The 25911-nt window shown below is 41.6% G+C and overlaps 1 protein-coding gene across 2 annotated transcripts in view; it reads right to left on the bottom strand.

Moving 5' to 3' along the window:
- The window catches only part of AIG1 (androgen induced 1), a 123549-nt gene that overhangs the window by 41308 nt on the left and 56330 nt on the right, over window positions 1-25911 (bottom strand). Inside the window, exon 4 of one of the 2 annotated variants that reach the window (XM_035538866.2) lies at window positions 14741-16756. The exons of the other annotated variant lie outside the window; for it this stretch is intronic. Coding sequence (XP_035394759.1) covers window positions 16355-16756 — 402 coding nt within the window. The 3' untranslated portion in view covers window positions 14741-16354. Of the gene's footprint in view, window positions 1-14740; window positions 16757-25911 lie in introns of those variants that run through there. 2 annotated transcript variants of the gene reach the window in all.

Below are 25911 nucleotides of genomic sequence, written 5' to 3'. Positions count from 1 at the left end.
TCAAATTCTCATTAAACAGCATGAATCCAGGGTAAGGATCACCCCCCACTCTGTGCTTGCACAGTGCCAAGCATGAGGGGGTGGAGGACTCTGGGTGCCACACAATACAAATAATAGTGATTCATCTTTCTGATGCCTCACTATTAGTTTGATTACCTGGCTTGATTCACCTGATGTCTGTAATGGTTTCCGTGGGCTGTCAGAAGCCTTATTTCATTAAGACGTTTCTAATGGTGAAAAAAAAACAACACACCTGCTTCCTCAGAGGATTGGTTTGAGGCAGAACACAGCCTCTCCTCTTAATGCTAGCGTGCACAAGTTTGCCTGAGCTGTGACTGAGGTGAAGAGGAAGGTTAGGAATCCAAACTCTGTATCTGCAGCCAAGAGTAGCTTATCTCTACTTCAGGTGAGAGTTATGTTTTCAGGGAAACAACGCCCCAAACTGTGCTACTGCTTCTCACCCCTGCAAGGGACTGGAGGTTCCTCCTGCTCCCTGAGCACACACAGGGCATGCTGCAGCAAGCAAGTCCCAATGCCCTCGCTCTGCTCTAAGCCATGTCCTTGGAACACTTGCTGCTACAACAGTTCTGTGGAAGCAGATATTTGTTCATTTTAATAAAGCCTTGCATCTATTAATTCATCCTGTCCACATTCTCATCAAGATCCAGACTCCCTCTGTGGCTGTCTGGGACATTTGGAAAGAAAGCAACGCCTTGTTACTCCAGCCATACTCATCTATCATTTGTTTTTACAATAAATCATTTGTTTCTTTACAAACCCTTACTCCATGTCACAGTTTGATCAACCCACAACCTATTTCTACCTTTCCTACATTCATTTGGTTTAGGTATTGTGCATTTACCTGTGCTGGACTAGTATTCAGCAATTTTCAGGCTGTTCAGCATCTTTTCAGGTCTTTTTTTTTTGTTAGTTTTTTTTTTGTTTGTTTTTGTTTTTAAATCTGGAAGTTAGCCATTTGGCTATCCAGCACATTCACCCCGCAACTTTAATTCCCAAGAGCTGATGGCTGCTGTGATAGCCAGCCTCCTTAATCTCAGAGTACTGTTTCTTTCAGTATAAGGAGTAAATTGTTGAGGAAAAAGTAAAACTAAACAGAAACCCAAATTTTAAAAACAGTCCTCATGCCTGCCTCTTCTACTTAAATGCTAACAATATCTCTACCTACCTTTGCAAGTGTAAGTTTTGAAAGTTTTTCTTTCAATAACTAGTCTGATTTTGCTGAACAACTCCTCCCCCCATCAACAGGATTCCCTTTCATTTCTTATATCCCCCTCCAGTGCATGCTTTTTTCTTCTTCACATCCTGCCATTGTCCTTTAACCATACTTGTAAAAAATGTTTGTGGAAAAACTGCGCCTCTCTTTGGCCTCCACTATTTCCGTTCTCTTCTGTCCAAGACCTATGACCAAAATCCTCCTAATCATTAAGAAAGCTTCTAAACTGTACAAATAACCAGAGACAGAGACACCTGACAAAATTACATCTTGTGATCTAAGCCAGTTATAGGCAGAGTATCAACCTCGACTAATTACACAGTTACGAGCTGTTTCAAAAGCCTTCTTCCAAGCCCACAGCTAAAGCTGGCGAAAGTCTTCAACATTAAACTCTTGCAGCTTCTAAAAGCAATGTCACATCTCTTTTCCTTTTTGTGCACGATTTTAAGTGATCTAAACTGTGAAGTTCAGTCAGTCACAGCTCCAACTGCACCTCCGATCACCTGAAAAACATTCACAACGTAAGGCAGACAGGTTACATAGTACGCTCTTTCTTGAGGAGTACAGGCCATTAATCTCTCTTGTGTAGCCAGTGTGAAGCAATTCCCTGTCAGCAGACACAGAAGAGGAGATGGGAAGATAACCTTTCCCTATCTGTGTTGCAGCAGCCTCTGAAGGCTGTTAATCTCTCCAGAACAGCCATTACCATGATGGCTCTGCATGCTGCGCTTGAGAACAGTGACATTTCATCAGCTGCCTGCTAGAGATGCTGAATCAATGGAGAATTACTTTACAGTTTTCCAGGGACAGACATGACTAACAACGCATGCTGTATCTGCTAAAGCTTCTGCACTGCTCACTCACACATTATTAGTATTTTTCCCACGTGCTTATATTCCTGCGTACTCCTCCTGAAACCTCTCTCAGACGTACCAGCCTGTAACCTACCCTGTTCTGCTGCAGAACCTCTGCTCAAATAACCTCACCATAGCAAATGCACATCTTGGCATCTTGCTTTTCTGGGCTTGCAACAATGGCTCATAGTCAGCATTATTCTACTTCTCCATATTGGAACAGAGCAAAAAGCCAAATGACACCACTTTAGGTCACACACAGTTAAGCGAAGGTAACCTTGAATCAGGATTGATGTTAGCTACTGCTTTGTTCTGCAGCCTCCTGAAGGATCCATTTCCTAAGTCACTAAGCATGGGACAGACTTTTCCAAAGTTATCTATATACCCAGAGCCCACATTCTGCCTTTAAGTGAGGGAGGAACTCAGGAGCCATGTATGTTTGAAAAGGTAATTTTGAAATCAGAGAATGAGAGGAAAACTGCGCTGGAAAGGGACCTCTGGAAATAGCCTAGCCCAAACCTGCTGCTCACAGAAGGTGTGAACTACAGCAGGTTGCCCAGGGCAGTGTCCAGCTAGGTTCTGAGTATCTCCAGAGATGGAAACCCCACAGCTTCTCTGGGCAGTATGATCCAGTGTTTAGTCACCTTTACAGTAAAAAAAAAAAAATTTTCTTATGCAAAAGTAGCTCAGGATATCATTCAAATATTTCTCTCTCTTCTCTGAGTAACCTGAAAAGCTGCCTACTCATCTGGGGGAAACTCCCCCAGCAAGTGGGAAGCGTGGGTTCCCTGCCCTCACACATCATCTTGAATTTTTTAAGACAATAATTTACAGCATAGATTGCTAATTCTGAAAAGAGATGCTTATTACTGTGTCTGTTTTCTAGCAAACAGCAGAAATTATGCAAACATTGTGGAAACAACATTAAAGAAAGCCTATATCTCAGCAGTCCTTTTTCTTACCCTCTTTTCCAGCTCCTAGTTACCAGTGCTGATGAAGTGGAAGAGTAGAAGATTTAGCAGAGCTTTGTTCTTCCTTTTATTACTGTATAGGATACTGATGATGCTATCTGCCTCTGAGATTCATAAGCAGGATGAAAACAATGCCAGTGTCATGCCTATCCCTTAGAACCTAATGTTCAGTCTAAGACCTGCATACAGCATCTATCTGTACATCACAAAAAGAAGGGCTTTCAAATGGGACTTGCAGCCAGCCATCAGGCCCACTGGGATTTTTCACCAGTTTGTCCATCACATCTCCACCTTTCTCTCGTAAGGTTATTTTTTTAATCACGCTTACTAATATCAGGATTGGTTGAGTAATCTTCCACACTGTAGCTTGCATTTTCTTCACCAACATAAATTGGTAAATTCAGAGACTCGTTGATCCATTTTACAATAGTTAGCTACTCATTATTAGCCCCAATTAGGCTTCAAAATAATAAAAAATGATAATAAAAAGGTGGGAAAGAAATCCTCCGAAGTCTGGAAGCAAAGCTCCTGAGTACAAAGAGGATCACTGCCGAAGAACCAACTGAGGTGACTTCTACACAGACAGGGTTGTTTAATACAAAATGCATTTTGGTTGAAGTAGTATCACCTATGCTGCCAACATGCTTTATGACCTAAAAAATAGCTGATTATGAAATGAGGAAAATGATGGGATGATATAAATATAACCAACTTCCAAAGCAGTAATTAAGGTAATGCTATAAGATAGTCCATGGCCAGAGAGGGAATTATGGGTCTTTTTTTGGTAAAGCTGAGAAATGGATATGTCAGATCAGCTACCTAGTACAATAAAAATAAGACAGCTTCCAAAGTAACTACAAAGTATAATAGATGTACTAAGTCATTGACTGCAAAGGTTAGAGACACCTGGACCAAGACAGGATTATCTTTGCTGGATTTTTATATGGAAATAAAATGTCAGCTGAAGTCAACCTTGTCTGTACCAGAAAATTATATTCTATTATTATGTATAAAATAACTCAACATGAAAAGATTAGGGCAGACAAAGACTACTACATTTAAAGGACCCTGATGTTAACTGGAACAACAGAAAATGATATGAAGTTAAGGATGACAGTGCTACATGCCATGTCAAATTTAGCTCATGTAAACTAATATGATAGCTAAAGGATGTTCAAGTATAGCTTCCAGATGGAAGAGGGAGAAAAAAGAAGTCAGAAAAAACTTGCTTAAGATGATTTTTGGTGACTTTATTACTGGAAGAACATAGTCAGCCAATTAAGACTACGCTAAAAAGAACGTAGCCTCTTGCAGGAATTGTACCCCACCAAACAGAGCTCCATCCATCCATCTCTACATATATGCACAGAACTGTTGACAGATACTGTGACAGAATAAATGTAAATACAGAAAGTTAGCCATTTCTACCACTTTTAAATATTTTGAAAAGAGCAACTGATATAAGGACATAATTGGGGTAAAGCTCAACTCACTAGCTTCTCAGTTACAAAAGGTTTTTGCTAAAATAATGTCCTATACTGCTTTCCAGTAGAGACTGCTATATTGCTTATGCTGGATTGCTCACGGATAAAGAGGTGTTAGAGAGATACCTTTACTAATGAGAGGGCTGAGCAATCACCAACCACATGACGTTTAACAAGAGCAAGTGCTGGACTCTGCACCTGGGATAGGGCAACCTATACATATCCCTATATGTATATACATACAGAGTAGGGGACAGGAGGCTGGAGAGCAACCCCACAAAAAGGGATCTGGGGGTTCTGGTTGACATCAAGTTGAACACGACCCAGCAGTGTGCCCAGGCAGCCAGGAGGGACAACCATGTCCTCGGGTGCTTTGGGCACAGCATGGCTGGCTGGTTGAGGGAAGGGATTGTCCTTCTCTGCTCTACACTGGTATGGCCTCACCTCGAGTGCTGTGTGCAGTTTTGGGCACCACAATATAAGAAGGTCATAAAACTATTAAAACTATTAAAGAGTGTCCAAAGGAGGGCTACAAAGAAGGTGAAGGGTATGGAGAGCAAGATGTATGAGGAGCAGCAAAGTCACTTGGTTTGTTCAGCCCAGAGCAGCGCAGGCTGAGGGGAGGCCTCATGGCGGCCTGCAGCTCCCTCACGAGGGGAGCGGAGGGGCAGGCGCTGAGCTCTGCTCTCTGGGGACAGCGACAGGACCCAAGGGGACAGCATGGGGCTGGGACAGGGGAGGGTCAGGCTGGGGGTTAGGGAAAGGTTCTGCACCCAGAGGGTGGTCGGGCACTGGGACAGGCTCCCCAGGGCAGGGGTCATGGCACTGAGCTTGACAGAGTTCAAGGAACATTTGGACAATGCTCTCAGCCATAGGGTCTGATTTTTGGGTGGCCCTGTGTGGAGCCACGAGCTAGACTCAGTGATCCTTGGGGTCTCTTCCAACTTGGAATATTCTATGATTCTGTGATTCTATGAAGTAGAGATATCACAAAAAAATCTAGTTGCAATGGAGACATTTATAGTGTCCTTCAGTAAAACCAAAATGAAAACAACTAGCAGTAAGATGGTAAGGCCTGAAGTACAAAACATCTGAATTAAATCAGAATACTTGTTAATCAAAGATACATGCTTTCATTATGGACGAGTCTTTAAGAGGAACTTATTAGATTGCTTCAGCAATTAACATACCATTGTCAAATGCATTATAAATAAAAATATGGATATCAGAAATAGTCTATCTTCATTCCAGAACACAGAGAATTCATTCCATAAGCAGGAAAAAGTGGTTTTCAAGCCCTCCTAGCACTAGAACTGGGTATTTGCTAATAGTTTCTATCTTGGATTATGAGTATCAATGTCTTTTGAATTGTAGTTTTCCACTGATAAATGCAACTACTGTACCACCACCCTCGTTACAAAGTAGGAATAGAAGTGGAGGGCAAGACATACGTAGGAGAAGAAAACAGAAATACTGTATTGAAACTTTATGATGCTGGACCTTCTCTCAGGCATGTTTTCAATGATGAGCGACATGTTTTGAAGCTGCCATGATGTGGCCAATAAGCTGTACTGAAGGTGAGAGCAAGACTGCTGTATTGAATTTAAAGGTGACCGTAAGGGCCATTATGCTCAAGCTCTAGCCAGCATAAATGAGCAAGAATCAGCATGCAAACATAGAAAACCTTGACCTTTTGTACTGCCTGGTCGTAACCAGAGCCACTAGCATCGGGATCCCAAAATGTAATGAAGACTAAGAGATGTGTCTACTCAGATACCCTACTAAACCTAACTCAGCACTGGCGGTTTATGTTGGCAGGAAGTTCCTCAACCAAAATACACTACAATGACAAAAATATTTTTGTTAAGTATAACCCTGGTATAGCCACATCCACTTTGGTATAGAAAGGAAGCAACACCAGACAACCTAAATCAACACTGCCATGGCAGGAGGAGTTTCAAAGATAACCAGCTTCCATATGTTAGCTACCGCATAGTCTGCCACATTTCTTCTAAATCAGTCTTAGATATAAACTGATGTAAGGGGCTGGCGAATGGCAGCTGTAGTGGGAGAGAAGGCCTTCTCTATCCTCTGCCATGAGATACATCCTTGCTGCAGGAGGAACTCTCCAACAGCCTTCTTCATGTTCAGATTCTCCCACTAGTTTGCCACAACAGCTGAAGAAGTGTCATCAGGCTGGAGAAGACCACTCATACTCCCTTTGCCATTTCTTCTCTACAAGCATTAGCTTGAAGGGGAAAAAAAGAACAAAAGAAATACAGGAACTACAAAATACACTATTGTAATAATAGTATTTTCTTAAAACTCTTTGGGAGAAAGGGCACAGAAAAAGAACACTGATTTTACGCTCTTCTTCACATTCCTTTCCATACACCACATCCCCAAACAGGACATAACACAGCAATGGAAACAGTGAGCTATGGTTTTCCTGCCATATGGCCCCTTACTTGTCCACCTGAAAGTCCTGCACTCTGCTGAACTGAACTGGGCCCAGAGAGACAATGTAAAGCCCACTAGTATTAGCTGTATATGAAGTTATAAAGCTAAATTGCTTGAAAGCATTGTATAGGTATGTAAGTCTTATGGTGGTTTTTTTTTTCTGCCTTTTTTTTTTTTCTTCCAGAAGATATAGAACTGGATAGAACTGGTGTATTTTCACTTTTCCTTGTAGAATGCTAAATACGGATTTAATCCTCTTTTCCAGATTCTTACACATTTTCAAAGCCCACTAACACAGTTTGGTTTAGGAAGAACTTGAATTCTGACCTTTTTATCAATTACTAAGAGAAACTGAGAGTTACACCAACTTTTTTTTTTGTTGTTCTTGTTAGTTTTTGGTTGTTTCTCTGGGCATTTTTGTTTTTTAAAAACAATGGAAAGGAAATCATGTGTTTCTATAACTGGCCAGGGTTTCTCTATCACATCAGAAAATATTTTTGAAGCTTGGATAAAAAAAGAGTGACCAAATGTTTAAATAACTTTTTTCTTCCTGGCAAAATTCCAAGTATTTTTCTTCAAAAAAACTGTATTTGCCATGACTTTTAAAGAACTGTCAGAGGCTTGGCCACACATCTTCTATTAATATAAAGAAAAAAAAAAAGATGTGGGCAAACCTTTTCATCCAATTCCCTGAAAATTTCAACCTTTGATAAAACAGAACACCAAAACAAACGTAGTAATAATGTGGTTGATGTTAACTTGAATGGTTCAGATGTTTAAGCTTTATCTGATTCCATGCTTCCTGAATATGGATAATTTGGTTTCTGGAATAATAGCAGTTTGGATAGTTATTTCATTATTTCATCTCAACTGGGTTTTTGAGGAAATGTTAGTTGATTTGTGGGTATGTTGTTCTTATTTACCAAGGAAATATTATATTCAAATACAGCAAAGGCTTTTTCCCATTTGTGTGATATATAAAATAATAACAATTCAGCAGTATCCCTGGAGGATTTCTAACTGACAAAATCCTTCCACGGGTTATTTTATCCTCTGTTTTTTTTCTTGTTGTTGTTCTTGCTTCCAGTTTGTCAGCAATTGAATCAATAATTAACTTGGACTGTCATGCTTTCTGTAACATAAATAGATCATTTAAAATAACAACCCTGAAAAGCCCTATTTTCCTTAGGTTACACAACATCTCAAAAAAAGTAGACTGAAAACCACCACACAATTGATTTCCATGTTTTGAGTTCTGAGGGAAAGTCATCTGCAGGACTTCTGTGCCTGTTCTTCAGAGGCTTAGGATGAATGCAAAGTGACCACTCTTCACATGTTTTCTAAAGTAGTGTATAACGGTTGTTTTTTCAACTGCCTATGAACGTGGCATTTTATTGCTATCCTTACAAACACCTTTGATGGACAGGTTAGGACCTATCAAAGAATCTCCTTTCTCAGGGGCTCACAAAAGATGACAGCAGGCAAGTACGCACTGCCTTCTAGGCAGCAGTCATCCTAAACTCCAATTCATATGACTGATATTAGCAAAGACAGATGTCTAATCTATTAATATAAAGAAAAGAAAACAATCCTCACTTGTATCTGCTCTCTTCAAAGCTCTCTACTTATATTAGCTGTGTCATTCTGTTTCTTAGGGAGATCATACAGTATATTTCTTACAATTTTAACAAGATGGGAAAAACAGTGACATGACATCAATGGATATAAATGCAGTTGCAACTAAGACTGTCAAAAATTTCTTGACTTATGAAAATAGTTTTGCCCAGATTCAGAAGGGTTCAATTATTATGCCTCATTATTTCTGATATATTATGGGGAGGAAAAAATACACTGAGAATGATACGTGGCAAACAAAAAACATGGAGTCTGCCAGCAATACTGACTGCAGCATTCTACGTTTAAGCATGCAGTGATGTGTGATCTTATTTCTGGAGATATGCTGTACTATTTGGTCTAAAGAGAACATAGTGTTGTTAAAAAGACAATGGAATATAATTACTGAGAGGTTCTTTTGAAAAGGATCACAGGAGGACAACGTAAAAGCAGGAAAAAAAAAAACACGATTATTAGGCTTAGAGTTTTGTCATTATGGACTTTGCTGTGCTGAAGACAATTTACTACATTTTTTTCCCTTCATGATTTCTTAAAAACACAAGGAGTGAAATAATACTAAATGCAAGTTTTCTAGACCGAGATGAATAGCACACCATGCCACACGTTAAAACTACAGTCTGGTTCTAATAGCTCAATAATTCTTTCCCCATGGGCAAACACTGAAGAAGTACCAAAAAGGAAATGACACTCTGACCCAGCTCAGGCTAAAGATTTTGGTGTTCACTTTGAACATGGGGAATCAGTTTAGGGCAACAGCCTTTTTATGAAGGGTCAGTTTAATAAACAGCAGAGAATGTTCCCTGCTGAAACCGCCTGTGCAAATCTACACTTCAGACCGAGGATGTGCATTATGTTGACCTCATTATCGGGGACCTGGCTGCCCTCTCCACTCCTGTATCCTAAGAAGCAGTTCTGCAGCTCAGCGATTTGATGAAGCGCTTTCTCATGACATTCTGGAAAATGATTCAACTAATGGCTTGGTGGGCAGGTCCAGTTTTCTGCTTCATTGTCTGTGTTCTGACTCCAACTCTGTATAATATTTTGGAGAAAGTTCGCCTTTTCTGTACTGCGCCGAGTAAATATTTTGTCAGTTGTTAAGGATGAGCTACAGAGTAAGACCCGGCAATGTATCCAAATTCAGCAGCAAGACTTGGAACTGCGTTAGAGCTTTTTCCAGATTGTGATTTGTAATGTATTTCAGAAGCCAGCAGAAAACCAACCACTTGAACTATTACAGAAAGGCTGAATGAACCCTTTTCAGAGCACTGAAAATGTTTTTTCCGCACAGTTGGGAAAAAAGAAAATCATTAACGCTAGCAGAAAGGGCTGGGTGACAAACGAGGAAGTTCACTTCCCAGCTGGCCTGTGGTGTGGCACCTTCTCTGACCAAGAGCTGCACCAGGGACAGAAACCTTAGTGGGCTGAGGCAAAAATACTGCACAGGCCAGGGCCAACGTAAGGTTTTGAAAGCTAACTGCATGTGCCACAGACACATCCACACTTGCAGTTTGGGAGGAATGAGCAAGGAAAATGCAAATAAAGGCTGCCTTACTTCCTGTCGCCAAAGTGGAGCTATAGAGAAGGCACAAATGAAGACTAAACAAAGACTCATTTCAGGAACCTAATTATTTGATCTCTGCTGCAGCCAGGCAATTATTAGAAGTGATCATCACTAAAACTGAATTCCACTGCTTAAGCTTGGAAAACATGCAGCTTATAACGTACGGAATAAAGAGAATGAAAAGTCAACGCAACTGCGCAGCTCGGCGTCAATCTATAACAATGTCATGGTAACCACTTGTTTGTACTTACTATGTTATGCCTAACTTAAAATCTCTACAGTAATAATCTGTGGAGAAAAAAAAAAAAGAAATAGATCCATATACAAAGTGCTGTTGTTTGGATCCATGAAGAAATAAAATAAAAAACACCCTCCTTCCCAATAAAACAGTCCTTCCTGGTTTAATTTTGCAGCTGTATTAAATATTTGGTATCTTGAGATGTCAGAAATATTGCCTCTCTTTTACTGTTATGATTGGGACTCAAAAAAATAAATTTTACATTTGGCATGACAAGGTACAAAAATCCTAAATCACTGGTAAGCACGCAAAGGATGGAAAGGACCACCAGGAAAGCCTAGACTGTGAGGAAACAGAAACTTGAAAAAATGACGTTCCTGTCCTCAATAAAAGGTATACCTGTGAAAAATTCTGTCACTACCACAGCTATGTAACAGAAAGATGGCAGTTTTATTTCTTTCCATCCATCCATCCATCCATCCATCCATTTCCCTTCCCTTCCCTTCCCTTCCCTTCCCTTCCCTTCCCTTCCCTTCCCTTCCCTTCCCTTCCCTTCCCTTCCCTTCCCTTCCCTTCCCTTCCCTTCCCTTCCCTTCCCTTCCCTTCCCTTCCCTTCCCTTCCCTTCCCTTCCCTTTTCCCTTTTCCCTTTTCCCTTTTCCCTTTTCCCTTTTCCCTTTTCCCTTCCCTTCCCTTCCCTTCCCTTCCCTTCCCTTCCCTTCTCTTCCCTTCCTCCTTCTTTCCTCCCTTGCTTCATTCCTCCCTCCCTTCTTGCCTTCCTTCCCCCTTTTCCATTTTTTCTCTTTCTCTCCCTCCCTGTCCCTCCCTTCCTCCCTTTATTTTTCCCTCTCTGTATTTTTATGCTATTTGGAGGTACAGGCTTTACACGGGAGATACTGCTAGCAGAGAGCAACACTTCCTCAATCACGATTTTTTTTTAGATAGCGTTTACAATCAAGCCTGGCTAATTGTTCTAATCGCAAACTGACCTTCCTTCATGTGTGCTCAGAGCGAAGAAAACCAGTCCTTGAGTGAAGGTGATATAGGAAAGCTACAAGAAGGCCAGAAGGATTTAATTTTTGTTGCAGCTATACTTTGCTATTGGCAACAACATCCAAAATGTCTTGCTGTATTATCAGGCAACAAACCGAGGCATGAATTGATAAAATCTACTGATTTCAGTTTGTAAGAATAATGATTCTTGACAAAATTTACAATTTGCACTGTGAAAAACATTTTCAGTTTTGTTTCTTTAGCACGTTCATAAGCTCTCCCTCCAGCCTCAGGGACATCACATCAGACAAAAAAGAAGCACCAGCTTTTATTTCTTCTCCGGACAAACATGCCCTAAGTACTGGCTTGCCCCAGAAATCCTCTATTTGCTATCCTCCCATCCCATCTGATTTCAGGAGCTTCCTGCCACGCTCTCAGGCCAAGGGCACCCACGTACCACCACCTTTCCCTCCCCATCCATTGGGTCTTCTGTGCCATCCCCCGAGCTCTGGGTGTCCCTCCATGCCACATTACAGCCCCTTCCTCCTCCTCCTCCTTCTCCCCACTGGGGCTTCATACACTCTTTTCCCCCCATCCTGTTCCTTTTCCTTCCGTCCACCATCAATGTTTTCTGATTCATTGGGACTGAAACAGAAGTGACACAACCAGCTGAAGAAGCCAGAGGCAAGGAGCGTGGTTTGTCCTGTTTTCCTGCAGTGGCTCAAATGGCAGCGCCTGCCGGCAGCCAGAGCCTTACAGATAGAAAAAAATTGCTAGAGGAATATAAAACTTCTGAGGAAAGTCTAGAGGAAAGTGGTTAGTGGGGTGTCTCGTGACACATGCTGCTCTCTGTTTTGAGAAAGGCTTCTTAATCAGATTTCATAAGGAGTCAAAACTACGGATAAAACAACAACAAAAAAGATTTGGAACAGATATTGCCAATCCATTTCATACTTTTTGGGCTACTTCTGAGAGCTACACTGCAGACCAGCCAGAGCCCAGAAAGTCAATACAGGCTGCAAGACGCACCCTCGTGGTGCTTCGGCTCTGGATAATGCCAAATCCTCCTGGTATCATGAATGTAACGAGGCCAAAAAGAGGAAGGAAAACGCTTACCCAATTAATTCCTACATGTTGGGAAAAAGGCATGAGATGGCACAAGGATCTCTGCCTGCTCCTTAAGGACTGCTGAAGCAGGTGGGAAAAGAAGCTCTTTTATGCTTAGAATTTCTTCATATAAGTGAACATCACAAGAGGGATGGGACAAAGCATTAAACCTGCAGCCTCCTTTCAAGGTCTGCTCCCATTTTCAACCCACGTTTATATCTTCATCAGTGTAACTTTGCTCACTTAGGGAGGCCCAGGCCACGGGACCATTTCATTTTTCTCAGCTTGTGGAATTCTAGAAGACCGTCCAATGAGAAATGTTATTTATATACACATTCGACCAAATCCTGAAGGCTTTTATCATCTGCTCTCGCAGGCAAATGTCAATGTCCATCCCAGAATATAAGCAGTTTGCCTGAAGAGAAAATGGGTAAGGATCTAATTTCCATTGACTTCAGCATCAGAAAATCTTTCATCCCCTGCCACTTCCTTAGTGCCCTTCTGCTGTCCCAAGTACTATTGCTTATAGCCAGCTGTTTGAACTATTGTTCAAACACTGTACTCGCCTGAAAAATCTACCAGTGCCACAATCAATAACAATACGTGTGGCAATGCTGCAACTGTTTCTTACATTTTAATTATTTGTTGCTCTTAAGGAACTGCATTAGCTCATACATCATCAGTAAAGAATTTAAATTCTCCTAATCAGAAGGGACACAATAAACTGTCATTGCCTCTTTCTGGTATGCACACGATATTTCAGTGAGATTGCAGGTGCAAATCTTCTCAGCATTTCAACAGCCAAAGTCCTTTCCTTTTGTGTCAAATTTGTGCTATCAATAAGAAACACCACTGAGCTCCCAAGCCATTTAGGCATGTGTTTCTAATTATTTTCTTTCCGTCTGTTACCCAAAATAGAAATTACATTAGTATATAAACACAAGTTTTCTCAGTCATGGTTTATCTTTTCATCTTCCTGCTGGCTCAACGAATGAAGTCCTAAGAAGTTATTTATGTATGTTAAAAGTTATAGCCTGCTTATGTGTATTTACTTGCATATAAAGCCAAGAAAAGACTATGCTTAAAAAGTAAGTACAGTCCAAATAAAGGTCATTGCTTCAACAAAAAAATAAAAGGTATTGCTTTCCTCAGTAGTCTGTCTCAATGAGGTGTGTTCCACATTCTTATCAACCGTAAAACCTGACTGAGGTTAAGTGAATGAAGGGAGAGTCAGCGACTAAGTAAGGAGATAGCAGATAACAGAATCAGGAAATTAGGTATATGCCAACAAAGGATTAACTATACAGACACAGTCCTCTAATCTACTCTATCTGGCATCTGGCCTGGAAGAATTTGCAGTGCATGTACACTCACTACCTACATCTGGCTTCAGCGGTGCACATGCACATGCCTATCCCCCAGTTCCACCACGTTTCTGAAAACACACCGCAGACATCCATTTTTTTGGCGTGTGCATGTTTAAGTTACTTGCTTTTAAGAAACACATCATTTCTGGGATATCTGGCAATTCAGACTGCAGTACTTATTTCTTTAAGCCTAGTGACTGAAAGCAAGTTTCTGCAATTTTGTTTACTGCTGTGAAGAAATTCACATTGCATCTTGACAGCACATAAGATGACATATGATGAGGAAACAGCTTAATAAGGCAGGCAAATATCAAACAGCAATTCAATACAGCTTGAGAAAAACATTTTAAAATTTTGCTTTGAAAAGTTCCATTATATGTATTTTAAAATCTGTAAGCGTGCTTCTTAAAAAGCAAACCATTGGATAATTCCTTACTGCACTGAAAGAAATGACCAAACTTGTGCTGATGTCAAAGGGGTAAGACTTCACTGCATACATCAAAACAGTAACTACATCAAATGATAAATAGCAAAATGTTTTGCAGGGTTGTAGAGTATGTTCAGATCATGGTAAGTATAAAGACAGTATTAATTTAAAAATTTTTCAGAGGCAAGAACTGGATTTGTGTAAGTAACTTTTCCTTACTACGTGCAATATCTAGCATTTTGAACAATGCAAATTTCACCCCTCTTGAGGAAATAATAATAAAAAATACTAGAACTTTATTTCAAGAACGATCCAAGAGAACTGATGAAGCAGTCTTAACTTCACCAAAAGGAAGACAATATAGCAGACATCCTTACTTCTTTTTTTTTTTTCTTTTTTTTTTTTTCTTTTATGCCATGGGAAAAGGAATAAAACAGTGAAAAGCTAGAAGCAGCTGGGGAAGATTCTTCTTGTACAAGCTCCATGAGGACAGTTGTATGGTTATCCTCAAGGATAATGTATACAAAAGTAGAGATTTATCTCACAGCACAACTGCAATTTCACACCACACACATCCCAGTGGGCAGCCTGTGTAAATCACTGTAATTCTGGCAATATAAACCACAGCACAAGTCTTTCTAGCCAATGGCGCAGAAAAGATGCAGGAGGACTTCAGGAGAGCCTACCATCTCCATTGCTTCCTTGGGGCACGATTGTTGAACCTTTCAGAGGCTCCATGCAGCACCTTGCCTGCAGCTCCAACACGTGTAAACTAAGTATTTCTTCACATTTAATTTATAATTATCTTTTTCACATTGTCATCTGACCTTCCATTCAGACACCTAGTCAGGACTCCTTCTCCCTAGAAATCTGGAAGGACAGGATTGTTGTGATTTGAGCTGTGGCAACACCTTTCATTTTCATCTAAGATGTCAGAAGATTGCATTTGGGAGGGATGAGAAACCAAACTGAACTGAACAGTGGGGTGGATTTTTAAAAAAATGTACATGTATGGCTAGTCTCTAGCCTTCATTTTGAGAACTGTGATGAACTACAAGTCTATGGAGGCAAACTTGACAAATTCTTAATCAAATTTTTCCTTTCAGAGTATAAATTACAATCATTTCCAAAATTATCTTCCACACACCACTGCAACAACAAACACAAGTCCATGCTGATGAGAATATCATCTCACTGGCTGATCTAATCTCACTGAGAGAAAGGGAGGCTTATAAAAAATGTTTAAAGACTAAACATTACAGCTAGTGCCAAGTTTCGCTTGACTCATGCTATATGGAAGCAGAGGCCCAAATAGCCAATGTTCTTGTCTGCCAGAGGCCCACGTTCTCATGTACAAACACATTTGCCAGTCGTATTTCCAGGAATCACCGAGTTCTATTAAAGAAGACATTTAGTAGCTCATATGACACCATATACTATATTTAATTTTCTCTTTAAAATGCATTACGATATGTTTTCTCAAATATAATTTACTCATAAACTAAACATAATCCCGATGGCTATGAGTACACAGACATTTTGGAAAGGAAAGGCTTGAATTCATTGTTTCTGAAAGGTCCTGAAGTTTACAAGGTCAGACCAGAAACTTTCAAATAATATTAAAAAAAACAAAACAAAACAAAACATGAATGTATAGAAGTAACAAACATCTGTCAGGCCACAGTTCATACTGCAATTCAAAAGCAACACAAAGAAATGCATGCAAATAGCATTCCAGTTTTGGTGCTTCTGGTGAGATTTTAACTAACCAGGAAATTTTTGGTTAAGAGGAAAACAGAAAAAAAAAAAAAGCTATGAAAACTCATCATATTCCAGCTCCATCCTCCCTGACTGCATTGCCGAAAATAAGATAGAAACCTCTGGCATTTCTGATCCTCCTTCTAGAGGGAAGCAGAGAGTCGGTCTTCCTTATCCCAGTGAGTAGGCTGTGCAAGTGTATGCTGGCATTTTGAGACAGAACAGGGATGTATCGGAGGCCAGAAAATCCCTTTCCATAGGTTGTCTTCACTGCAGCAGACCCGTGGGACGAAGGAGAGAGGAAGCAGCGCGGGGTGGCAGGCGGCGGCTTGGGCAGGAGCCCAGGCTGCTGAGTGCGCAGAGCCTGGGAGCGGGACCGCGGGGAGGGCAGGGCACGGCTCCGCCCGACCTCATCGAGAAGGAATCCTGGAAAATGTAATCCTGGGATCTGCTGGGATTTGCAGACCTCCATAGAAAGGCATATTTGGAAGGAGTGCAAGAAAGGAGCAGTCTCCTTTCTAATAACTGAGCGAAGTCTGAAAGAAACGAGAGCTGATGCTGGTCTCTCCGGAGAGCAGGGACACAGATCCCCATGTTGGACCGTCCCTGTCGAAGCCAGTAACTTAACCACTGCAACACCTGGGGTAGCATTAAAACCTGTGAGCAGGCCTTTAAACAAAACAAAACAAACAAAACAAACCTTATTAGAAGTGGTTTTAGTTGCTTGTTTGTTTAGACTTTGCCACTGGGGAAACAACTTTCTTCAGAGCGAAGCTGTGTTGTCTTGAAAAAACTTGATAGGCAAGGCCTGCAGGGAGGATTGGCCTGTAACACGCAGGAAAAGCACACGCAATGGTAACGGATTCAAAGGTTAAAGCAGAGTCAATGAGGAAATTAATTGGGTTAATGAATGCCCTCAGCCACCCACCCACCCCTTCATCCAAATACAATGGCGTAGCTGCACTCCAGATCCAGGTACATCCCCAGGCGGGATGAGGAGACCCAGACACCCCAGCAGCACCGTCAGAGGCATCACACAGACACGTAGGTGGAGAGCCCTGAACGTGTAACCAGACCGGCAGCCTGACTGACCTGGCGCTGGGAGAGGCCCTGCTGGCTGCCGTTTGGCCTCCTGCAGCGCACAGGTTACAGGATTTTGTTCTGCAGCTGAAGGAAGCTATTCCTGTTAAGTATGTGGTGTCGCTGAGCCCAGCGTGATCAGGTTTAACTTAACTACAGGCCATAATGCAGGCGGAAGGTTTGCCTGCTTCCCCAGCCACCTTTATAGCTGGGCTCTCTCACACCGGCCCCTGAAAAGCCAAGGCAGCTAAGTCACTGTTTCAATTCAAGCAACATTTTGGGCTGCTTCACCAGCTCTAGGTGGCCCTGCTTCGGTGAGGGGCTGGACCAGACGACCTCCACAGGTCGCTCTGGCCTCAACCAGTCTGTGATGCCGGGTGGCTTCTGAAATGACCTCCCAACCTTTCCTCTCCGATCCCAGATTCAATAAACAAACTCTAGCCAAAATTCCAGTTCACAGCTGGTAATCAGTTTACTGCGACTGGCTTATTGAATGTCATCCCTCTGGATATATTAAAAAGAGGTGAATAATGACTATGCAGGCTACTGTACGTCCATATAGCAGCAGTGCGTTTGGGTCTGTCATGTGTGAGACCCTGGAAAGATAGATGCTACGGCAGGGCTATCTGTGCTGGATTTATGAGCATATACAATGTACCTTTGCTAAGCTCTATCATACTATCCAAAAAGGAGAAACAGAGACTGTTGTATCTTCTGGCTTATTTGGGGCTATGAAATAAAAAGAGAAACAATAATGCAAACTCCCATTCAGGTAAACTGAGCTGCAGAATTTGCTGTCCTTCCTGGGGAAAAGCTTTTTCGAATGCAAAAAGAAAAAGGATCGGGAGGGCTTTAAAATGAGTCCAAGGCCAGGAAGCCATAGCCTTAAATTCAGCAGCACTGACAAGTAACGAGTTCACATCTGTCTCTAATAGCACCAGAAGTGGTTGAAGCGTTACACCTAGTCAGCTAGGTCAACTGTGTGTAAACTATTTATTGTATACAACCTATTTTCTCTGTCAGGCTTTCCTCCTAAAATAAACAGCACTGTGCTCCATGAAAGGCAGATGGTGACCATCTCACATTGTATGCGTGCTGATGTGCTAGGGACGATCAAAATGATCTATGAGGGGATGCTGAACCCGTGCATCTGCTGACAGCTCAGGTGCCCCTTATTAAAAGAGGGTATTGGAGCAGGGGCAAGAAGATCCACCAGTACTACTGGGAGACTGCAGAAGATCTCCTGCAAGACTCTAAAGGGTCTTAGGCTGATCAGTTTATCCAAAGAAGGTAATCACAGAATCTCGCCCTGCACAGAAAACAGTGATACAAAACAACAAATAAAGGGCTCTTATTTCTTATTTCCAATATTCTATTTTCTTATTTCCAATATTTTATTGGAAAGCACAACAAGCTGAAGTCAGACAAGTTAGAAATTTGGAAAAGAATTAGCAGTGAAAATGAGTAATGACAGGAGCAAGCTGCTAAGGAACAGAAGATTGTTTATCTCTTCAGTTCATGACCAAAGGCTTTTCTGAAAGATAAACTTCAGAGAAACTAAAGTTACTGGGCTCACTACAGGTACAAGTGAAATGTTAAACGCGCCTGTGTTAAATGGGAGGTCAGACAAAGTGATCTAATATTTTTTCTGCCCTTAAATGCCATGAATGTCTGGGTTTGTCTGCGTGGTATTTAGTTGGTAGGTGAGAACTCACTCTGTTTCTGAGTCTGGATGAATCCAAGCCAGCAAGGAACCTGGAGCTGTGTAGCTGTGGTTAGCACAGTGCAGAATCCAACCTAATAAACTTGCTCCTGGCTTGCAGCTGGCTGATGTCCGGCCAGCTCTGAACACAGAATAGAGTTGCATGTCTGCAAAATACCATACAGACACACCTACCCCAACCCAGCAAGCCAGCCGCCCTCGCGCATTTTCGCAGATAAGGAGACAAAAGGCATGTCTGTGCCACGGCCTGGAACGCGGTGCAGAGATTTCGGAGATGGCACTCACCATGCCGGCTGCGCAGCCCGCGGCAGCACCCTCCCCTCCATCCCACCGAAAGAGCCTGGCAGAGGGACCAGCCTGTCCCCTGGGGTCCAGCGTGTCCTGACCAGGCTGCGCTGCTTGCAGAACCAAATCCGTTTGTTGGCACAGGTGCTCTCCTACGTGGTGCTGGCAAACAGCCGTCCACAGTGTGGGGTAGGTGGGCACAAAGTCTTCTTGCTGCGTGTGCTACTCCGAGGCAAATTATATTACAAATTAACTTTTTCCTGAGCAAGAATGGGGGCTCAAAACGTGCTTACTGGTCATGGCTGGAGCTTAACTGCTCCAAAAGGACCACCTGCATTCCCCCTCTGTCAAACTCTCAGCACCTCCTCTGTGACCTCTCTTGTTTTCTCAGCATGAACCAAACTAAAGCAATTCTGACTGCAAAAGGGGCGATGTGGTTGCACACTTTTCTGTGCTAGGCATCTGAAGAATAAAATAATGAACAAGATGATAAGAATGTGTGTTGGACAGGCAAAGAAGGCCAAACAATGTTAATAGATGCTAACATCATTGTCACCACCCGGCCTACTTTTACTGAAAACAGAGTAAGCAACACATTGAAAACCTCAGTTTCTCAGCACAGAGCTCTGCACCAAACTAGAACAGCACAGCTTAAGCAAAGAAGACAGAACATGGTCCTAAGGGAAGACTGTTTTCCAAAAGACCTTATGCCACAGGACAGAATTCATGATGTTAAGAAGTTATTCAAGTAACACTGCAAACCAAAAGTGAAATTCAGACATCCACTCCACTTGGCATGAGCCTGCCCAAAACAGTAAGAGCTGGGAAGGAATTAATATGGGAGAAAGCATTAACCACTTCTCCATAAAAATGAACGTAGTAAAGCACTTTTAAAAATATCTTAAGATTTGGAAGAAGCACCAGAAGTTTACACAGAACTCAATTAAAAAATAAGAAATACAAATGTAGAAAACAATCAGTATAAGCTAACGTGTCAAGCAAAACTCCTTGGTACCAGGCTGTATTTACTGCGAGACACAGACTCTCCTAGGAACAACTGACCCTCCATCATGTGGTTTTAACGTCATTTGGTTCTATATTCAAAGAAATACTGCAGCTCTTCCAAAGACTAATAAACAGTAACTGTATTCAAAGTGCAGTAGCTACGGTTCTATAAGAAGTCCTGAAGTTGTAATAAGTGTGAAAGATGAAACTGAAAAAAATCACTGATACTAAGTACATGGCACTGAAAGTTAAGCCTTTCCTTCAGTGTAGTAAAGCAGGTGACACGTCCTACACTCACAGCACTGTCATGTATTTCACGACATTTGGATTTTTTTCTTAAGGCATCAGATCCTCAGTTTACGTGATTAGTTGATAATCTCAGGTTTTATTCAATAAAAAAGGTATTCCAATCCTTCATGATGTGAAGAAGAGCTTAAAACAGACCGTAAGTATTAAACTACAAAGGCAAAACTTCAAAATTTGCATTTTTCTGAGCTTCTGCTCTTTCTAATCCTGACCATTCATATGTTAATGCTTGCAGGCTTACCTTCCAGACCACTGACACCTGGTAAAGAGCCCAAAAATACTGGCACCAATACAGGATGCTCAGGGTTTATCCACATGTTTCACACTGAGACTACGTAAAGAAATACTCAATGAGAAGGACTGGTGCATGAGCAGTACTAGCACATACGACTTTCTCCACAGGATAGCTCCTGAAAGCATCCTGTGTAGCTATGTGGGTGGACAGTTCCTTGAAAGAATAATACCCAGTTGAATGAGCAGAGTATTTGGAAAGAGGCACTGGGAGTGAGGGGTGTTAAGCAGTACTTCAGCTACTGCAGATACACTATAAAACATGTTAAACATTTGAAAAAGGCCTATTAATGGCAGAAAAGGGACATCTAGGATGATAGCGAACAAAGTTAGGTTTTTCTGTAACCATAAGCCTTTAAAAGTTGAAAATTCTCCTTCTTCCATCTCTATTGTGCACCAGTATGATTCTCAAGAAAACACCACCCCAGTTGCTGTGCTAGGAACAAAAACAGGATGGATATTAGACATTGGAAACTCTCCATTTGCCTTTACCACAAGTTGTTGTTTTTTTTTTTCCCTTCATAAGAAGGGCAGCCGGGCATTCCCTTGAGGCAAACAGAGATGTTTTCAGAACATCATGCAACAGGAATACTCCCTGACAACATGTCTATAATAATATGTTCTAAGTTCAACTTTCTGTGCTGCACCTCAGGCTGTTTGGCGGTGGACATATTTTTATGCCCATTCATTGCCTTGAACCTGTGTAGGGACCAATGCAACTACACAACGGCCTTTAAAAAGCAGGACGTCTCATTTGGCCACACATATGCTCCTAACTAGTCAACACGTCCATAAAAATTTCTGAGAAAGTATCTATGTATCATCATTATCCAGTTTCTCAATCAGCAAGGTGGAAAAGGTTATGATGAAAGAAATGTACTTAGTCACTCAGTATCTGGCGAGAAGAAAGATTCCAACCCACTCCTCATCCCAGCATCTGGTTTCCTTACGCAGCCTCTCTGTGGCCAGGCTTCGATAAAGAAGTGAAAAGTGAGACAGTGCCAAATGCCATCCACGGCTCTGCTGTGGATAGACTTGCAAAGGAAAAAAAAAAAAGGAAGATATTCTGGGTTCGTTTCAGTCCCCCAAGGCTTCACTCAGCACACAGCGAACATAAGTACCACCCCAGGCGGTGCTTCCCCAAGCACTAACAACAGGTCCTGGGCTCGAGGGGTGTGCTAGACAGCCAGGCTCAGGTTTGGTAGATGCCCTGCTATGAATGCAGCAAAAGGAATGAGATTTTTGACTCTCACATGCTCTCAGAACAGCTGCCTTCTCTTTGCATCGCTGTGAATCACAGCTGCAGTAGCCCTGCTCACTGAAAATAAAATTTCTCTGTGCTGCTGATGGTCCTTTCCTTTTCACATCTGGAGACTGTTAACTGTTTCCCATGTGGTCCGAGTTTTAGCAGCAAAAACACTCCAACAAATTCTAGTAAAATTGATTTATTTTTATTAACTGGACACTGGATACCAAAATAATGCTGTAGGAGCGACTTTATTCTCCCTTCCTCTTCAAATTGACATTTCACCTCGACGGGTTCTATGAAATAAATAGTAGGGGAGCCTCATGTTTTAGCGGTTGGAAGTTCAGAACTGAAAAGGTCAAAAGCTGAAAATAATTTAACCGTGACATCTCTTCTGCTTAGGAGAGCCCAAGTACCTGTGAGCAGCAGAAGTCTCAGCTAAAACTCAAACTTGATCCTGTGAGGCTGTGACTGCCCCATGGCTACCAACAGCTCAGAGCAACCCCTCTTTGTGCAAAGTCATGATTTGCTGCCATGGGAAGAATTATAGTAGCAGAAATGGAACACATTGCTTCAAATCTTCAAGGAACAAAATACTACAGGAGCAAAAAAAGTGCACATATATATATGTGCATTTTTTGCAACTGCATGAAAGAAGAATCCAGATAAATACAGCAAGGGGGAATGCAGAGTGGAGCTGGGAAAATGGTTTTAAGCTGCTAGCATGGAGGAAAAATTACCCACGTCTTGGATAGCACAATTTACTACTCTTCCGGGCCCTCTTCCCAAGCCTTTCTGCTGCCCACGCTGCTACAACATTTGTTGCTGTGTGAGGGGCTGACAACCCAACGCACCCTGGGCTGCAGCCTGAGGCTTTCTGCTGCTGCTGCTGTGGCAGGGGAGTGTGCTCCCACTGCGACTGTGCTAGGGAGGGTATTTCATTTGGGGATTTACGTCGTGGAGAAAGGTGATGGAGTGCAGGATGCACAAAGGCTGTGCTTGGATGGCTTACATCTAATTTATGCATGGGTGTATAGAGGCATGAACTGCTCAGAGAAGGCTGCCGAACACACCAGGCTCCAGCTGTAACGTGGTGCAGCAAACATAAACGGCTCCTGCCCCAGGCAAGCACTGGCTTCTGGAGAAAAGGTTTATTGCTCAGCCCTCATCACCACATACTCGGGAAAATGAAAGAGAACAGATTTTATTTCTACTACAAATCATGCACAGCACCAAAACCCTTTGTTGCAGTCAGAAGAAAAGCAAAGGTCATCCTGTTATATCCCAAAAAGTAAGACCTTTTTTTTTTTTTTTTTTGACAGACCATAAGCTTTGAGATTATGGAACAGAGTATCACTTTAAGAGTTTTAGATACTATTCCCACTTAAGAAGAAGAAATGTGAAAATCGTAAGATAGCGGAGAGATTCCTGCAGTATGAGAAATTATCTTTGAAGATTTTGAAAGCGGTGCCACTGAGCCTTCCAGCCCCTAGGTCAATGCAAGCCACCGATGCAAGAGCTCGGGCAGGGAGGGTGTGCCTGCCAAATTCCTCCTAACTGGTAATAAGGACAGCTGAAGACATTGGCCTCTGAAAGAATAAAAAAGATTGAAATGGTGGACTAACTTCTTCAGAAACACCACCACCGCTTCTGAGGGGAGCAGGAGATCTACAGGCACGGATAGATTGAGGCTGATAGCTATAAATAGCCCCAAGCTGGCAGCGCTACAGCAGTAACAGAAGCCAGACTGTGGTAACAGCCGGCTTCGCTGTAGAAATTTTCATCTTAATGCCATCTTCCTTCTTGCCTTGGGAGACGCACTCAAAACAGGTCTGGATAGTATATTAAAACTCTATCGTGCTTTCAACAAGGTTTCACAAGGTTACACGGGTAATTTTTCAACAACGTTTTAGAAAACTACATTACTTTTCTTTGGTTCAATCTCTACGCAATAACCTATAAAATTCCTAGATTTCACTGCTTATATGAAAATGCCAAGGAATCTGACCTTAAAATACAGTTTATATACATAGTAAGTTTTCTTTATAACAGCAGTAAGGAACCTTATAACGAAAGCATTCAGATAAATTAGCCAGATTAAAGAAGCAAATACCCTTCATTCCTTTTGCTGATGTTGTTGTTTTAAACTGATATATGTGATTTATTCCTTCAGAATCGATGTCACACCTCAATATATTAAAAAAAAAAAAAGAAAGGAAAGAAAAAAAAGCCTAGGTAAACTGTCTGCAATACTCTTGTAAAGTTTAATTAATTTGCTTGCAAAGTGACCTGAGTTCTCTGTAAAGATTAAGTACTACTTTCTCTTCTTAGTAAAGGTTAGAATATGGTTGGAAATTCTGCTGCAGTGATGCTAAAGAGGTTGTTTCCCACAAACATAACAGAAACACGAGATTCTCATGTACATCACATCTGCGTTGCACACAGTGCGAGAGCATGGCCTAGAAGCAGAGAGGAGTGAAGTCCCACCACCTTCCTAACCTTCTGATGCTATGGGGTTTCTGGGGCCCGCATTTCCTGCAAGAGTCAAGGAGAATAATTTGCTGCTGTCACTTGCACTGACAGTAATGGCCTCATCTGTGTCATCTGTCAGGGGACTAAGCAGGGACTAGCTCTATTTAAATGCTGTGTGGTAGAAACATTGTCAGAGACTTTTAAACGCTAGCAATTTTACATATTGCTATTTATATTTTGAAATTGCAGTCACAATGCCATTTGAGTGTTCAGACTCGCCTTTCTCTGCCTGACAAGGTATAGGTGGGATGTTCCATGTACAAGCCAATTTGATATACTTTGCTTTCAGGTTCACTGCAAAATGTTCTTCTTTACACTGTAAAGAGGCTTACCACTTACCAAGAGGCTGTACAGTATTATATTACATGGTAATGGTATTTCCAGAAAAAAAAATGAATTGCACACGAATAAGGCAATGAAAATATGCAGGTAACCATGGCTACTGTTGTGAACTAAATAACATTTTTTATACAGCTGTGAATATTTGTATTGTTGCCAGTTAAGCTGTAGAGTTCAGATTCGAGACAGGGCTAGTAAACACTGAATCCTTGCCTGAAGAAAGGTACTTCCCGAAGTGAATGCAGGCCTCTACATCATGTCACTGCCCATTTTAGTGCATTTTTTTTTGTCTAGTAAACACTTCTCATTTGAAATAATCAAAATACAACCCTTCATAGCCAGTAGTCAGTGATACACTTTTGCACAAGTTACCTTTTCTGTCTTAAGGATATTTTTACTTCTGTCCCTCTTGCCACGTACCTGCACCTGCAGTTCCATAAAGGCTTTTTAAATATCTTTGTCTCAATAAAAGAGACTTTTGGAAGATCTTAAAGAAATTTCCAAGCAGAACTCTCAAATTTTCTTGGTTGTTTTACCAATGGTAACATCCGTCTGGACAACAACAGAAAAATCAAGTCCAAATGACAGGGGAGATGAGAGGGGCCTTTTCTGCTTTGACATTTTTTTGAATTTCCAAGTTCATCCTTCTTAAGTTATCCTTTTGTTTACGTGTCAGTCTTTCTTCTCAAATCATCAGTCATCAGAGGACGAATGGAAAACTAAGGGATCTTTCGTCTGATAAAAAGGTACGCCCAAAAAATTATTTGGAACAAGTTGATGGTGGTTGCTATACTAAAAGAAAACAAAAACCCAAAAGCAGCTAGTGAGATGAACCTGTACTTCCAGTAATATAAACAAACTGCAAATAATGAAACGCCTGTTGTAACTAAGTGAAGGAGAACTTAGAGCAACATCTCTCTGTTCAAAGATCGAGTCACTTCTTCCTTCCAATAGAGCGAGAGTTTGAAACCCAAGTGAGTGCTCTTTCACTCCCTATGAATCTGTCTTTCTTGCCCA

The sequence above is a fragment of the Cygnus atratus genome, chromosome 3, assembly GCF_013377495.2.
Source record: "Cygnus atratus isolate AKBS03 ecotype Queensland, Australia chromosome 3, CAtr_DNAZoo_HiC_assembly, whole genome shotgun sequence".
Classification (NCBI taxonomy): domain Eukaryota; kingdom Metazoa; phylum Chordata; class Aves; order Anseriformes; family Anatidae; genus Cygnus; species Cygnus atratus.
This window is presented reverse-complemented; position numbering and strand designations above follow the sequence as displayed.